Source organism: Nomascus leucogenys, chromosome 4 (genome assembly GCF_006542625.1).
Source record: "Nomascus leucogenys isolate Asia chromosome 4, Asia_NLE_v1, whole genome shotgun sequence".
NCBI lineage: Eukaryota > Metazoa > Chordata > Mammalia > Primates > Hylobatidae > Nomascus > Nomascus leucogenys.
This window is the reverse complement of record NC_044384.1, coordinates 10,307,458-10,325,902: the sequence shown is the minus strand read 5'-3', so window position 1 is coordinate 10,325,902 and position 18,445 is coordinate 10,307,458. Positions and strand designations below refer to the sequence as shown.

Sequence of the window (18,445 nt, the reverse complement as noted above, 5' to 3'; positions counted from 1 at the left end):
AACAAGGCCCTGTCTCTTAAAAGAAAAAACAAAAAAAAAGAAAGAGAAAAGTAGAATTTGATACTCTTCATTATGTTTTTCTTTTCTGGTATCTGTTTAATTTCTTAGGGTACATACTGAAGTGGATAACATCACACTGTTGATCAACAATGAAAAAGCTTGCATTATTCCAAAAACTACTGTAACAATGTGGGCTTGAAAAAGCTGTCTGCATTTCTAAATGTAAATTTTACAGAAGAGCAAACACTTCGTTTGAACTACATCATCTGTCAGATTGCCTAAGGCACTGAAGTTAGAAAATCCCTGGGGTTTGCTGCATTTTGCTAGGCTACCCATTAGCTTATTTTGTCAATTTTTATTATAAGAGGACAAAAAAATAGAAATCATAATATCTGTTCTAATATACTTTTATATTTGCAAGTAAAAACCTTTGGAAAAGGTTCTCAAACAGATTTATAAATGTTTTCATAATATGGTACAGCTAGCTATTATATGTAATGTAGTTTAACCGTATATCATTCTTGTGTTTACCTTTTTATATAAATTCTTAAGGCACACATAATTTTCATTAAGATCCTTTGTTCAGGTAAAATTAGTAGCATTTGAAAATGGTATATCTTTTCAAACATAACTTCAATTTATTTTGTTGTAATAAAGTTTGTTTTAAATGTCGCTTGATTCCATTAATCATTTAAAAATTAAAAAGTTAAGCTTTATTTCAGAACGTGCTTTAATGTGCTTAAAATACAATATGTGAATCACTCTTCCTAAAAAACTTATATTTCTCTCCAGAGTATTAATTCTTAGAAACCGTAAGACATTGATTTTTTTTTTTTTACTGAAAGGGAAAATGAGTATTTTTGGATAGATGGACAGATAGATAGCAAATTGTATACACATACATGTACACACATACACACACATGCACATATATACACACACACGTACATACAGATACATGCATATACAATATATGTATTTTTATATATAAGCAAACCTCTTTAAGTTTATTTTACATAAAATCACCCATATTACATATTTTAATTTTTCAAGATAATTTTAAATGAGATAATTACAAGTAGGGAGAAAACAAATATAAATAACAGATATATTAAAACTAATTTTCTAAGCTAAAGCCTTTCCTCTAGGAACTGATACAAAGCAAAAGAAAACCTACTTTCACCCCTCCTATTCTACACAGCACTAGAAGTCCTAGCCAGAGCAAACAGGCAAAAAAAAAAAAAAAAAAAAAAAAAGAAAGAAAAGGCATCCAGATTGGAAAAGAAGAAGTCAAATTGTCCCTCTTTGCAGATGAGATGATCTTATATTTTGAAAAATGTATATTTTGGCCTCACACAGTGGATCACATCTGCAATGCTAACACTTTGGGAGGTGGAGGCAGGAGGATCACTTGACGCCAGAAGTTCAAGAACAGCCTGGATAATATAGTGATACTCTGTCTCTTATATGAAAAAAAAAAAGAAAAGAAAGAAAAAAGAAAAAGGAACACCTAAAGACTCTACCAAAGTGAATTTAGATATGATAAATTCAGTAAAGTTGCAGGATACAAAATCAACATACAAAAAGAAGTGGCATTTCTATACACCAATAATGAACTAGTTAAAAAAGAGATCAAGAAGGCAGTCTCATTTACAATACCTCAAAAAATAAAATAAAATATCTAGGAACAAATTTAACCAAGGAGGTGAAAGACCTCTAACAAGGAAAACTGCAAAACACTGATGAAAGAATTGAACAAATGTGAAGACACGCCATGTTAATGGACTGGAAAACTTAATTGTTAAAATGACCATACTACTCAAAGCAGATTCAGTACAATCCCTACCAAATTACCAATGTCTTTTTTTTACAGAATTAGAAAAACAATTGTGCAGCTAATCTAAGCATAACAGTGTTGGCACCCATTGAGTGGAAAATTTGTTCAATTTTAATTTTTCTGTCAGACTTGTATAAGCTGAACCAATTGAGATGTCTGTGTTTGGGGCTATTGTTCTGCCATTAATTGTTGGTCATTCTTAATTAAGGCAAGAACAAGATTGTTTTCCTTCACAAATTGATGTGGATGATCTGCCACTGAGGGCTTCATCTTCAACATTATCTTGTCTCTTCTTAAATTGACTTATTTATTTGTAAGCTGCTGATTTCTTTGGACATTGTTTCCCATAAACTTTTTGTGAAGCATCAATAATTTCATCGTTCTTCCACCCAAGCTTTGCCCTACGTTTGATGTTTGTCTTTGCTTCAATTTTAGCAGAATTCATGTTGCTCTGATAAGAGTTCTTTTCAAACTGATGTCTTATCCTTCTTAGCCTCAAACTAGAGTCTATTTAGATATGTTACAACAAAAGTTGATGAGCTTATGTGAATTTATGAGTTATGAGATTATTAATTTATTTTGGTGCAAAAAATCTTTAATCCATGCATAGTTTTTTCACAATATGCATTTTCTATGAACCTTTCAAAGACCCCTCATATATACTACTCATTCTGTTTCTCCAGAGAAGCCTAACTAAGACACATGGCTTAGAGATTTTTGCCCTAGAAGAATAAAGCTGACTATAAAACAGAGTTCTCAGTCTCTTTCCAAAAACAGCTGACTTCATTATCAACAGGGTGTGGAAAAGTTTAAGCATAAGGACACTATACAAAAGCACAGAGGCTGTGATGAAAAGCAACTGAAAGGAAATGATAGGTATATGAGAGATATAAGCTAAACTGTAGGTCAGCAAGTTTCCTGGACAGGACCTGGAACATAGACAGCTGGGAGGAGCCCATCTGGATTTAGAACCAATGTAAAACAATGACCTCAGGAACTATCACTTTAAAAGATCCCAAATTGGATTGGCCCCATATGTGAAGTGATATATGCCCCCAGGATATTTTTTAAAAAAATAAAGAAATCAGCCTGCAAGTAGTGGAGCTAAATAATTGGGTGTGGTCATGGAAAGAAAGAGTGAAAGGGAGTCCTGATTAAACCACTGTCATTCCACATCCAGAAGCTCAATTAACTCAAAGTAGGATAAATGCAAAGTGATATACCATCAGGCATGTCATAGTAAAAATACTGAAAGGCAAAGACAAATGGAATATCTTGAAAGCAGCAAAAGAAAAACTGCTCTTCACTTACAAAGGAACCCCAATAAGATTAACATCTGACTTCTCACTAAAAACACTGCTGTAGACTGGAAGGCAGTGGAAAGTATATTCAAAGTGCTTAAAGGGGAAAAAAAAAGAAAAACACGTCCACAAAGAATCTTGTATTCTTCAAAAAATAAGATGAAATAAAGGCATCGTGAGACAGACGAAAACTCACAGACATGCCTTACAAGAAATAGTAAGTGATCCCAGTTCAACCATACCAAAAAACAGTATCAGTAAGGTAATTATAAAAGACAGTATAAATGCATATTTATTTTTTTCCTCTGAACTGACTTAAAAGGCAATTACATAAAACAATATGTATATAATGTACTTTTAGGCCTATAACATATAGAGTTCTAATACATTTACCAATAACAACAAAAAGGAGGTGGTGGGAGCAAAGTTGTATTGGACTATGGAAATGACTTTGGATAGTAACTCAAGTCAATAGGAACAAAAGAAAAGATCCAGAAATTATAAAGAAAATGTTAATGTAAAAAAGCAATAAATATACACTTGATCTGCTTTCTTCTCTCGGCTTCTTTAAAATATACAAAATTATATAAATTAATAATTAAAATTATAAATATGATGTAATGTTGGGTTTGTAACATTTATATTAATAGATGTAATAAGTATAAAAATAATATCACAGTAAGGGAAAAAGCTATGTAGATATGAGATTTCTATATTTCACTGGAATAAAATTAATATCAATCTAAAGCTAATTCTAGTACATTAAAATATTTATGGTAAACCCTAGAACAATCTGTAAGGCATATAGTTGATTTTCATTATTCATTGTAGTTATGGTCTATAAAACCTCTGCAGACATTGAGTTGCAAATCATGAATGAATTAATTAATGACCTCTGATCACAACACTTTTGTTAACTGATCATTATATTACCTCGTTTTATTGTTGCTCTTTAAAGATATCTGATTACTAATAATGAACTTAGAGCAAACAGCACTGTACCTCATGCCGAATAAAGCTTATCTAACACATGTATTTTCTCCATAAGGGCTATCACAGTCCTCTTTAACTTAGGAACACTAGACAGCAGTTTAGCACTGCACTTGGGGAGCCATTTTTAAAAGTGTAGTCAACAAGAAAAGTCACAAAAATGCAAAAGCCATGGCTCTAAGCAGAGCATGAAAAGGACATGTGTCTACAGTATGACCACAAACACAATAAGACACAGCATCGCCTGCTCAACCTCAGCTGGAAGCGTGCACATCTGGAGACAGAAACGCCTGCTCAACCTCAGCTGGAAGCGTGCACATCTGGAGACTCAAAAGTTTTCACCTCTTTGCACATGCACATGTCTACAAATGACCACAGATGTGCCATGCGTATTTATGTTGGGTTTGTAAATACATTTTTGCAGGTAGGTGAATTCACAGATACAGAAGCCACAAATAAAGATGATCAACTGTAACTTTAAAAAATACCTGATGACTTGGGTGATTTTCCTTGACAAGTAACTTTCAGCCACTCTCTGTAGTCTCCATTCCAACATACTCACTTGCTCATTTCTATCCACATTATAGATTACTTGCCTGTGATGTTTAGGTTTTTTTGTGTTTTTACTGGGGATCCTAGTCTAGTTTACGTAGTGTAATGTTAAATACAGATATAAATGCTTGCTAAGTACTAACCACACTTAATGTTAAAGATAATAAAATATTATTTCCTTAGGAAAATAGATCCTAAGGAATATTAAATATTGATTATATTTGTATTATATATTAGATTATATAACTATAATATGCAAATGTGTATATAAATATGCATGTGTTTAATTATTGTGTTTATAAAAATATTAATCAGCAAAATAGCCTTGAAAAAGCTAGTTATATCCTGTGAAAATTCTACATTTGCAGAAGAGAAATTAAAGCATAGTCAAAAGGTAATGAATTTATTATAAGATCATATAATTACAGATATAATATCATAGGTTGTCATAAAAGAGGATATTTGCTGTTTACTATGCTAGTTAATCCTGTCTTCTTTCTGTTAATGGTATGGATCTAGAAATGAGAAATCTTATGAATTAGAAGAAAAAATTCAGCACCTTGATAAGAAGATTTTAAAAAATTAACTCATTGAATATTATTATTGCAATGTTGTGTTTGCAGAGTTATTGAGGAAATACACATTTGTTTGTTTCTGTTGACTGTGGGGGAAATTAAAGATGCACAAGTTCTAGCAGAAGATCTTGTACCAATAAGGAGTCAATATCCAAAATACATAAGGCTACTAGATATTTATTAATTGCCCAATAAATAAAGTGTTGTTAACCGGGGTGCATAAATCTTGGATGGGCTTTGGTGGCAGAAGTGGTATATGGGTCTGTGAACACTATGAGCATTTTTCTGGAGAGCAAGTCTGTTGCTCTAAAATATAACTTTTGGAGCAATGGACTTGCTCTCCAGTCACTTTGCTGACAGACATGTTTCAGTTGCCTCAGGACCATAGGCCTACAGGAAATTTACATGACAGGTGAGAATTAAGAGAGGGGAGATATTAAATGCAACCAATATTCAGCAGATATTTAATGAGAATCCTCTGTATACCAGATACTGCTATTATTTGCCAGGTATATGCTTTTAATAAAAGCACAAAGTCCATAGAACCCTTCTACATAATGTGTAGGTCATTTCAAAATGCAGCAAACAATATAGTCTGTGACCAAAGTTAAGGGCATAACAGAAGACATTTTGTTTTGTTCTTTACTGTTTTTGGCTAACGTCAATTCAAAATGAGTACAACTATCTAGTGGAAATTCATGTAAGACTGTGATAACTTATCATTTTGTTTCAGCACTCCAACGTACAGCATACATACTGTACACTAAGTTAAAAATATTTTTTCTTTCAAGGTAACTGAACTGCACAATATCAAAAATATAACCAGACTGCCCCGAGAGACAAAGAAGCATGCGGTGGCAATCATCTTTCACGATGAAACGTCGAAGACATTTGCCTGTGAGTCAGGTAAGCTATGATTGGCCATCTACCCCTTGAGGAAATTGAGCTGCTTGTGAGACAATGGCCCAGGCGGATGAAGGTACGCTATTGAACAGGATGGCCTACTGTAATGAGAATGTGCTGTAGAAGACTTCATTCAGAAGCTCAGCGTATTGATTTCTACAGATGTTTTGGTGCCTGTTGTTACATGTCTGTGTCTGTATTTGGCCCCCAGGTGGTCTGCCTGTTGGGGTTTCCATTCCAGCTTTGAGAATTAAGTAAACAATACCTGGCAGGTGTTGTTTGGGTGAGTGCATGACCAATACTCTGGTTCTTGCTCATTGAGTCTCTAGCCATTTTGTAGGGCAGGAATCGGGGTCTGTGCAAAAGCATTGGCAGAGCACAGCCCCAGTCCCCAGACACCGCAGAATAGAACTTTGAGCAATTGGTTGCTTTCATGGATTCTCGGTACTACAAGTAAATACATTTCAGATTGAATTTTAGCATCTCAGTTCATAAAGCACTCTGACATTATTGAGACACAAGGCAGTTTATGGTTTGAACTTGCAGTATTTTTCATGTTGGAATCCCCGTGGTGTGTAATATATTAGCTGGCTTATCACTTTTTAAAGATTTTGCTCAATGCAATGGTGCATTCGTTTTATAATGGATGTTAGAAAGTACCAAGGGTTTACAAGATGTGAACTTAAACTAATGATTAGGTCTTTAGGAGAAATTTTATTCGGCATTTTAAAAAAGTAAAATGGTCCTTCTAGTTTTGTATACTTTGTTTATGGATGTCATTAATATCCGGTTATATTATTCTAAAACTGATAATGTCCCTTTGCCTAACAAATTGCTCACACCTCTCACCGACCTTATCTTAGTATGGCTAAACTGAACTGGAATTTATCTCCGTGTTCCTCTTTTCTTGTGTGCCTTTATCTATCTGTCCTGGCATATTTCTCTTCACTTGCCATCTGACCTCATTTCATCATTTAAAATCGACATTTTGGAGTTGCACAGAAGCCTGTTAATTGATATAAATTCCCATTTTTTAATACCCCTGTCCCAACCTTGCTGGTGTAATATAATATCATCCAGTGATTTTTCTGCCTTCCTGTCAACTGTCTTAAAACTGGTAAACCACTTTATTTTTCTCTGGGCTCTTAATCTCTCATATTAAAACTAGTATTTAAAAAAAACTAAAAGGTAATGTTTAATATTTAAATTTCTAATTTTCCCAATTACTGTACATTTGCAAATTGTAGTGAGCAATATTGTGAATGTATAGGAAATACTGGAGCCTATTAATTTGTTAAAGAATGATATTTGGTTATATTTCTTTATGTGAAAATCTTATTTATGTTGTGTTTGGAAAGCTATTGACCTAAAATTCATGTTTAGTTAATAACGTAATCATTCAATATATTGCTCCTTTCAATCTGATTACAATCTTGAATCCCATATTACAGTAGAAAATCATTTAATGCAATTTTATGCATTTATACAGATGTTTTTTCTGATTTACATCATTATAATCTACTCTCCATTTAACTTTCTATTGGTTTTAGAATAAACTAGGCTTGAGAATATTATAAAGCTTACAAGATTCTACCTTGTAGAATTTCTAGATTCTACCTTGTAGAATACAGAAATTCAAATTTCTATATTCTTGCAAGTTAGAGAAAATATATATTTCTAAAATTTTGTCTAAATATCTTTACTGCTTCATGACTCTTTTCTACCTCATTTATCCTGGTATCACCTGAATGTCCTCGCCCTAATAGATCACAGAATACATACCAATGGCCCAATTGAAAGCAAAGCTCTGATGTACATCCTGATACTTAGAGCATTTTAATAGAAAAGGTGTATTATTTGAATAGTACATTTGAGTTCTGTATTCCCATCATCTCAAGTTCTTAGTTTATAAATGTCAGTCTCTATAATATATCGATATTGATATATTAATTCAGAAACTCATATAAACATAGTTGAAATTCAGCAGTACTTGTGTTTATATACTATCTGGAAATTCTAAGTATGATTAGTTGAATTTTGTTGGTCTGTGCACAACAGAGGACCAGGGTGTTCAAGACAGTAAGTGTGATAAAAGAGCAGTGCCCCACTCCCAATCAGGGGCTAAAGTCAGAGCACCCCATTGTTACACAAGCCAGCCCACTGGGTTGGCGTAACAAAAGCATTTAAATTTTAATTTAAAGGCCATCAAGATTTAGAATTTTAAAATAAAACTCCCAAGTACACCTAGCATCCAGATCTTTCTTGGTTTTTAGTAAGAGGAACCAGGGCTTCTTGGAGAAATGGTAGATTCTAGGACTGGGGCATGAAATATACAAGACGAGCCCAGAGCATCTTGTAGTGCCAGAAAGTATGGAAGTACCACACAAATGCTTCTGTATGTCAGAGGGACACAGGAGTTCCCAATGGCCAAAGATGGAACAATTTGAATACTAAAATAAAGTAGCATAGGATTATAACCCAAATTATAAATGAATGAGTCCATGCTTTCACAATGCTTGATGAATAAATACATAGGAGAGTATAGAAAAATATCCCATGCAGAAATTACAAATAATTTATGTAGATGCTCTGTCCAGAGGAGATGGAGCATGACTCCCTGTGCCTTAAGTGGGGGCTGTTCATAGTGACTTCCTCCCTAGGAGAATAGGATAGAAAGGGATGGAAGAAGACAACTTTGTGGTGGAGAAAACTGACAGACACTGCCTCAGCCAGGTGACCAAGGTGAAGATCAACAATGATAAATCATGTTGATAGAATCTACCCTTGATATGATGTGATCAAAAATAGCACTTTACCTCTGTGGTCTTCATCCTAACAACCTATAAACCCATGAGAATAACATCAGACACATCCCAATGAAGGAACATTCTACAAATACCTGCCCAGTATTCCTCAAAACTTTCAAGGTCATTACAAACAAGGAAAGCCTGGAAAACTGTCCCAACTGAGAGGGAGCTAAGAAGGCATGATGAATAAATGTAATGTGGTATCTTGATGGGATCTTGAAACCAAAAAAGGACACTAAATAAAAACTGAGGAAAACTTAATGAAATGTGGTGATTAGTTAGTAAAAATTTTTCAATACTAGTTCATTAATTTTAACAAATGTACCATACTAATGTAAGATGTTACTAATAGGAGAAGATAGATATAGGCCATATAGGAACTCAGTATTATTTTTGCAATAATTCTTTAAATCTAAAACTATACCAAAATGAGATGTTTTTTTAAAAAAAATGTGGAAGTGAATAAAAATATATCAATGAACTAGAGTAGACTCAAGTATAATAGAAATCTAGTGCATTATCAGGGATATATTAAAATTAGTAAAGAAAAATTATATCTTACAATAACTGGTGTTTGAAAAATTCTTACACCATCCTATTATAGAATGCTTTCAGAATGATAAAGTGATATTCATTATTTCTCAACAATGGAAATGACACTAAAATCATTGCCACTGTTCAGTGGCTTGATAGGAAATGTTAGATATTTACCTAGTGTCATGAACAATAATGAAGAACCAGACTTAAAGTTGTATTGTGAGAGTCCCATTTTTCAGTGTAGGTGATTCAGCAGAAGCCTGAGCCTACCACATGTTCTTTTAGTGAACTGAGCACTCCCTTCAGGGTCCTTTTAAAATACTGTTTTATTGCTAACTTTGAAATAATTATCGAGGCCCTGCTTGGTTTAATCTGAAATGCTGCTGTGTGAGTTTACCACACATCTGTAGGACAGATGGAAAGGTTATAAGATGGCTTACCTTTTGACACTGATTGCAGAGTGCAAAAACCTACCCTTGTAGCCCCTAATCCTACAGTTCAGCCGGCCTACCTTACAGAGTGCCCTGTGGACATTTGTTACCAGTCTATACATCATGTAAAACCTATACCAGAATCTGCTCATCACAGCTATTGCTACCAGGATAGTCTCTTCCATAGATTTCTAGATACCCTAAAATATAGACATCTGTGGAAAACTTTACTCAGTTCTTGTTGAGCCAAAAAGTTGAAACTAAAATGCATGTATTTGTGAAGCATAACTTTAGGGAAACTATTTTGGATATTAAGTTATTATATGATTTATTCTCAGTGAAAAAATTTATAAAGAAATAGGATCATAATTTTATTTTAACTAGGATTTCAAAATATAAGCATCAAATTAGGGTCATTAATAGCATTCTTAATTGAAAATGACAAGTAGTGGTCTCAATAAATCACAGTGATAATTTGAATCCATAATTTAAACTGAACACTGTAATTATTTTTAATATAAACAGACAATTTCTGTATCTCTGACTTTGAACTTTCCCATTATCAATTACCAGTGGGGAAAAATGGCTTATTTAGTACTTAAGGAACTAGGATTAGTACATCACAAAAAACAAGGTTCTATTCTGTTTTTTAAAAATTTTTGAACACACACAATCCTCTTGCTAACAAAGACTGTTTCTTCTCATATCTGAATTTCACAGACACAAGTCTGAAATGTGAAGGTTTCTTAATGTTGGTTTTATGGTTCGTGTAAGATTATTGGGAAATGAAGGGCTCTTCATTGGGATAAAATGGTCTTAACTTCCCAGAGAAGAATTTCCTGACAACATGACTGAAGTTAGATACAAATGTTAATATAGAAGAATGCTTTTGTTTGAATTTCTAGCAAATGGTTTTCAACTACTTTAAATATGACCTACTTGAAAGTATTATTTCTTTTTAAAACTACTTTTTATGTATAGATCTAAGTCTGCTTGAAGCTAGTACTTAAAGTGTTTGAGAAATAATGGCAAGATTTTTTTAAATTGTCTCAACTTCATGACACATGCTGATCAGGATAAAAAAGAACTTGAAAATCATAAACAAGAAATTTTATTACTTTGTAATGCAAATTATTGTAGATAAATGTTAAGCTACAGTAGTTTATATCTGTTAATAAAATTTTATTCTCCAAGAAAATGCTGTGTCAAGTAGATATTGTATAGATTATTAAATACTCAAAGGAATTGCCAAGTGATAACAAGAAATCCACTTTCATTTTATTTGTATAAATTTGAGGGTACAAGTGCAATTTTGTTATATGGGGACATTGTGCAGTGGTGAAGTCTGAAGAAACCCACTTTCTAAAGTTTAATAAGAGTTTCGCTTCTCCTTGTCAGAGAGAGTGTCTGCACCATGGCCTCAGGATAGAAAATTTTGAAAAATCCTTGTAGTTTTTTGAGACCCCTGTTGGGAGAGATACGTGTGTGTGTGTGTGTGTGTGTGTGTGTTTCAGAATCAGCTGAGAACAAGTCATTTTGCAGCATTCAGGAAGTATTTGTCATTTTTAAAAGCTTAAACATACAAAATGATAAAAAGTAACAGTAGTTTTACTGAAACCTTTCTATGGTTCTGCAATAAGAGTAGGAAATGTATTAATGCAAAATATCCTCCCTGCAGCCCCATGTGAACTGCCTGTCCGTTTAACCAAAGAAGAAACAGAGGTACTTTGAACCTCAGCACATGCTCTTAACAACTAGGTCACCTGTACAAGTTTTCACCTAAGTCCTGATGCTAATTACTGAACGTATATTCACTTAACATAGATGACAGTCATATGCTGTCTTTTCCTTGAGGTCTCTCCTTAAGCACAAATTATTACTAAGTCTAGGATAAAAGTGAAAACATCACTTTTTTTCTGGTGGATGACTTGAAAAATGAAATGTAACAACAATAAAAGATAGTATAATTTCCAATATTCAGAAAATGATCCCACTCATAATCTAAAGAATAAAAATTATATTATATGGTCACAGAAAAAAGTATTTGACAATATTCAAAGACATTCATGATAAAAACTACGAGAAAATAAAAAATAGATGGAAACTTCCTCAATTTGATAAAGAACATCTGCAGAAACCTATGGCTACATCACACTTAAGATAAAAACTGATGCTTTCTCCATAGACTGGAAAGACGGAAAGCTTTCCTGCTCTCCTCCGTGCCGTGCAAGACAGTTCGGGAAGCTCTGCTATCACAGTAAAGCAAGAAAGAGAAATACAAGACACACAGATTGGAAAGCAATGAATATAACTGCCCATTTTTTGAAGGCGACATAATTGTCTATATTTTAAAAATCCTGGCCAGGTGCGGTGGCTCACACCTGTAATCCCAGCACTTTGGGAGGCCGAGGCAGGCAAATTACCTGAGGTCAGGAGTTCAGGATCATCGCCGGCAACCCGGTGAAACCCCAACTCTACTAAAATACAAAAAATTAACTGGGCGTGGTGGTGCACGCCTGTAGTCCCAGCTACTTGGGAGGCTGAGGCAGGATAATTGCTTGAACTCGGGAGGCAGAGGTTGCAGTGAGCTGAGATCACGCCACTGCACTCTAGCCTGGGCAATAAGAGTGAAACTCCATCTCAAAAAATAAAAATAAATAAAATTCCCAAGGAATTCTAAAATTATATGGAAAGAAAGACAACTCTCAATAAAATACATATAAAAGGAACACACTTCAACAGAATAATGGCCACTTATGAAAAGCCCACAGCTAACATCATAATCCATGAAGAAAAACTGAAAGCTTTTTCTCAAAGATCTGATACAAGGCAAGGATGCTCTCCCTTGCCACTTCTATTGAACATAGCACTGTAAGTCCTACCCAGAGAAATTAGACAAGAAAAGAAACGAAAGACGTCCAAATTAGAATTACCTCTGTTTGCAGATGACATGATCCTATATGTAGAAACCCTAAAGACCCCATTTAAAAACTGTTAGGACAAATAAACGAATTCAGTGAAGATGCAGGATATGAGAGCAACACACAAAAATCAGTAGCATTTATTTACACTGACAACAAATGATTCAAAAAGAATTTTTGTTTGTTTGTTTGTTTTGAGACGGAGCCTCTGTCGCCCAGGCTGCTGGAGTGCAGCGGCGCAATCTCGGCCCGCTGCAACTTCGACCTCCCAGGTTCAAGCAACTCTCTGCCTTAGCCTCCCTCAACAAGGAAATTTAAGCCTATCTATCTAAATTGTGTTAAAAATAATAAAATACTTATAAGCAAATTTAACCAAAGATGGTTTTATGTGTTACTCTTTCATGGATCCCAGCACATGACAAAAGATTCCTGGGTCAGATAAAATAATTTTTTTTCCCCAAGTCCCAAAGAGGCAATGTGATTACCGCAGATGGATGCCTGCACATGCAATGGGTGTGTGTCACAGTTGCAGAACCCAGAACCAGAAACTAGGCCCTTTTTGAACAACCAGCACATATTGCAGCAAACAAGCCAACCCCCTTACCCCCAGGGGGAGTGAACAGTTTCCTGGTAGTCGCACTTGATCTACTTTGTTGCCTTTGAAACATTAAAACTCATAAAGAAGGAATATGATCTAATTTATTTTATGAAGCCAGCATAGTAACATCTGATATTATTTTGTTTTAATATATTTTTAACTTTAAATTTAAAAATTAACAAAAAGCTACAGCAATATACCATAGCAGGAAAAAGGTACATATTCAGGAGCGATTTAATTACTATATAAAGGAAAATAAGTCTTATTTATAAACAAAATAGATCATGTCCTTGGATATAAAAACACAATATTAAAATATAAACTTCTCCCAAAACACAATATTAAAATATAAACTTCTCCCATGTTAATAGTACGTTTTAATATAGTTCCTACTTGGATGTCAACAAAATTTTACTTTTAGAGTAGGGAAAATTATTTAAAATTTATCTGGAATAATATCTATGAATCCAAAGACAATATGTTAAAGTCTAAAAAATTTTCAAAGAAAATTTGCAAAACTGTATGCATAATCTAGGGAGAGACCTTCTTTATAAAGACAGAGCTCCAAAACTATAAAACACGACGACTGATGTATCTGAGCCTAAAAAATCAAACAGCTCTCCTACAGCAAAGGATTCACAAGCAGAATCACTACACAACTTAGAGTTTTAGAATAATATTGGAAATGCAGGTAACAGATAAAATGTTAAAAACCATAATGTGAAAAAACTCATAAAGTGACAAGGAGGAAATGTTAACAATTACAGTTATGCAAAGATTATGACTAGGCAATTCACATTTTTATAAATACAAATGGCAAAATTGTTTTTTTAAGAAGACTTAAATTGTAAAATGGTTAGAGATAAAAAATCAAAATGATAATGAGAATAAACTCAAGATTAAAAGGAACCCTCAGTTCAAGTTATAAATTTAAAATCTTATAACTAAGCCTTTAATCTATCTGGATTTGATGTTTGGATATAGTGTAAGATAAGGATCCAATTTCATTATTTTCTGTGTGGATTTCCAATTTTCCAACACTATTTGTTGAATAGCTTATCCTTTGCCCACTATGTGTTCCTGGCACCCCTGTTAAAGATGAGTTGACTATATATGTGTGGATTCATTTCTGGGCTCTCTATTCTGCTCCATCGGTCTATATGTCTGCCTTCATGCCAGTAGTAAACTGTTTTGATTATGGTAACCTTGTAGTATATTTGAAATCGGGAAGTGTGATACCTCCAGCTTTATTCCTGTTTCTCAAGATTGATTTGGATATTCATAGTCTTTTGTGGTTCTGTATGAATTGTAGAATTTTTTTTATTTTTGTAAAAAAAAAAGTCGTTGAAATTTTGATAGGGATTGCATTGATTGTGTAGATTGTTTTGGGTAGGATGATATTTTAACAGTATTAATTCTTCAAATCCATGAGCAATAGATGTTTTTCCATTTGTTTGTATCTTTTTGAATTTCTTTCATAAATGTTTGTATTTTAAAGCATAGAAATTTCGGAGGCTGAGGCGGGTGGATCATGAAGTCAGGAATTTGAGACCAGCCTAGCCAACATAGTGAAACCCCGTCTCTACTAAAAATACGAAAATTAGGTGGGCGTGGTGGCAGGCGCCTATAATCCCAGCTACTCAGGAGGCTGAGGCAGGTGAATTGCTTGAACCCGGGAGGTGGAGGTTGCAGCGAGCTGAGATGGCGCCACTGCCTTCTTTCCTGAGCAACAGAGCAAGACTCTGTCTCAAAAAAAAAAAAAAAAAAAAACTTTCACTTAACTTTTAGTTGTTTATTTCTTAAGTATTTTATTCTTTTTGGTGCTATTGTAAAACTCCTAGAAGAAAACATAGGGGAAAAATTTTATGTCCTTGGTCTAGAAAAATGATTTCATAGCTATAACACAGAAAGCTCAGATAACAAAAGCAAAAGTAGGCGAATGGAAATTGTGTCAAACTAAAAAGCTTCTAAACAGTGAAGAAAGATATCAACAGAATGAAAAGACAGTCTACAGAATGGGAAAAATACTTGTAAACTATCTACCTGATCAGCAGTTAATTTCCAGAATATATTAGGCATGTGTACATCTCAATAGCAAATAAATAAATCATCTAATTCAAAAACAGAATAAACATCTTTCCAAAGAAGACATACAGATGGTCAACAGGTGTATGAAAGGTGCTCTGAACATAACGAATCATTATGAAAATGTAGATCAAAATCACAATGAGTATTATGAAAATGTAAATCAACCCTGCTAGGATTATTACAAAAAATAAATAAATAAATAAAAGATAAAATGACAACAAGTGTCAGCAAAGATGTGGAGAAATTGGAACCCTAGTGTATTAGTAATGGAAACACAAATTGATGCAGCTCTTATAGAAAATATGGAAGTTCCTCAAAACATTAAAAGGAGAATTACCATATGATCCAGCAATCCCATTTCTGAGTATTTATCCAAAAGAATTAAAACTTGGATCTTGAAGAGATGTTAACACTCCTATGTTTATTGCAGCACTATTCACAATAGCCAAGATATGGAAACAACCTGAATGTTGATCAGTTGATGAATGGATTAAGAAAATGTGGAATATACATACAATACAGTAGTATTAAATCTTTAAAAAGAAGGAAATTCTGCAATATGCAGCAACATGGATGAATCTTGAAAGCATTATACTAAGTGAAATAAGCCAGTCACAAAAAAACAAACACTGCATGATTTCACTTATGTCAGGTATCTAAAATAGTCAAATTTGTAAACCCAAAGAATGGAATAGTAGTTACCAGAAGGTAGGGGCTAACCAATGGGCATAAAGTTTCAGTTAAGCAAAGTAAATAAGCTCTAGAGATCTTCTGTACAACATTGCACTTCTATTCATCAATAATGTATTGCCCTTTTAAAAATCTGTTAAGAAGGTAGAGCTCATGTTAAGTGTTCTTATCACAATAAAATAAAATTTTAAGAGAGAGGAAAAATGAGTTCTCCCATTTATTTCCCATGAAAATGTAGGTAAGAGTATATTCTCATAATGGCTGATAGGAATATGAATTGTTTTCCTTAGGTTTTCAAGACAACTGGCAATTGCTATTAAATAAACATGCATACCCTTGATTCTATGAACCTCCTTGAGAATATATCTCATATAAGCATACACACTAATACATGAGGATACAGGTACAAGAACATTAAGTACATTATGTATAATGGCAAAAAAATTGGAAATATATGCCTATAAAGAAAACAGTTGAGCATTTATGGTGTATCCTTATTCTATGAAATATTTTGCGATCACTAGAAAGAATTCTAGTTTAAATCCTTTGAGAAGATTTCAATCAAACTTAGCTCTTCAGGCAAAGCAACTAACCAAGAAGTATACAACAAACACAGTCCACCCTCCATATCTGCGGATACTGCATCTGTGGAGTCAACCAACGGTGAATTGAAAATATTTCAGAAGAAAAATGACAATACACCAATAAAAGCCATACAAATTAGGAAATACAGTATAACAATGATTAACATAGCATTTAAATTGTATTACATATTATAAGTAATCAGGATGTACTTTAAAGTATTGGGGAGGTTATATGCAAACACTGCAGCATTTTATGTAAGAGATTTGAGCATTCATTGATTTTGGTATTTGAGGGTCAGAGATGGGGGTCCTTAAACCAATCCCCTATGTATGGATATTTAGGAGCAACTGTAATCACATATTTAAAGGAAACAAAGAGAGAGAGACAGAGTTTCAACAACTGCTACTTGAGGTAAGGGAGGATGATGGTGAGGTGGATGGAAAAGGAAAAGGGACAAAAAAGGCAACCAAAAAAAGAAAGGTAGTACAACTATTATGTACCCATAAAAATTAAAATTACAAAAAGGAAAGAGAAGATAAAATGAGCAAAAGAAAACATCAAGTGTACAATTTATTGCATTCACACGAAATTTTGCATATGTGAATTTGTGCATGAATGTGTTCAGTATTTTTAAGTAAGTTAATCATCAAGAAATGCAAATTAAAACCGCAATGAGGTGCATAGTGACACACCTATCAGCATGACTAACATTTTTTTAAAAATTAGCAACACCACCAAGTGCTTGTGAGGATGCAGAAAAACTAGATCTCTCATATGTTGCTGATGGGAAATGTAAAATGGTACAGTCAGTTTGGAAAATTGTTTGGCAGCTTCTCATAAAATTAAACATGAAATTACCTTACAACCTAGAAATTACACCCTTAGGCATTTATCCCAAAAAAGGAAAAAGAAACAAGTACACACACACACACACACACCCCTGAATGTTTATACTAGCTTTATTTGTAAGAGCCCCAAACTGGAAAGAACTCAGATGTCCTTCAATAAACTGTGGTATCTTCACACCATGAAATAAATACTCTTCACCAGTACAAAAAAGAACAGATTCAATATATGCAGCAACCTGGATGAATCTTGAGGGAATTACACTAAGTGACAAAAAGCACATCCCAAATGGTTTTAGATACCATGTGATTCTGTTTACATATCTTTTCAATGACAAATTTTAGAAATGGAGGACAGATTAATAGTTGCCAAAAGTTAGGAAAGGGGCTGGAAGTGTGGGGACAGACAGGAGGGCTGTATGGTCACTAAAAAGTAACAGAGCTTGTATTGGAACTGTGCAGCATTGATTGTGGTGGTGCGTACACAAACCTCCACAAGTGATAAATTATATAAAACTTGCATGCATACACACACACACACACACGTATAAGTAAAACTGGGGAAACCAGAATAAGATCAGTGGACTATCAATGTCAACACCCTGGTTGTCATATTATACTCCTCTTTTGCAAAATGTTACCATTGGGGGAAACTGGACAAAGTGTGCAAAGGATGTCTCTGTATCATTTCTCTTAACTACATATGAGTCTATAATCATCTCAGTAAAATTTTCAACAAAAAGTAAATTAGATATAAGTCTATGATCTTAAGGGCATCTATAGTG

At 33.8% G+C, this 18,445-nt stretch overlaps 1 protein-coding gene across 1 annotated transcript in view; it reads left to right on the top strand.

The window, feature by feature from the left end:
* DOK6 (docking protein 6) overlaps nucleotides 1-18,445 on the top strand; it is a 433,588-nt gene that overhangs the window by 187,964 nt on the left and 227,179 nt on the right. Inside the window, exon 3 of the mRNA XM_003264328.3 lies at nucleotides 6,047-6,161. Within this exon, the coding sequence (XP_003264376.1) occupies nucleotides 6,047-6,161 (115 nt within the window). The remainder of the gene's footprint in view (nucleotides 1-6,046; nucleotides 6,162-18,445) is intronic.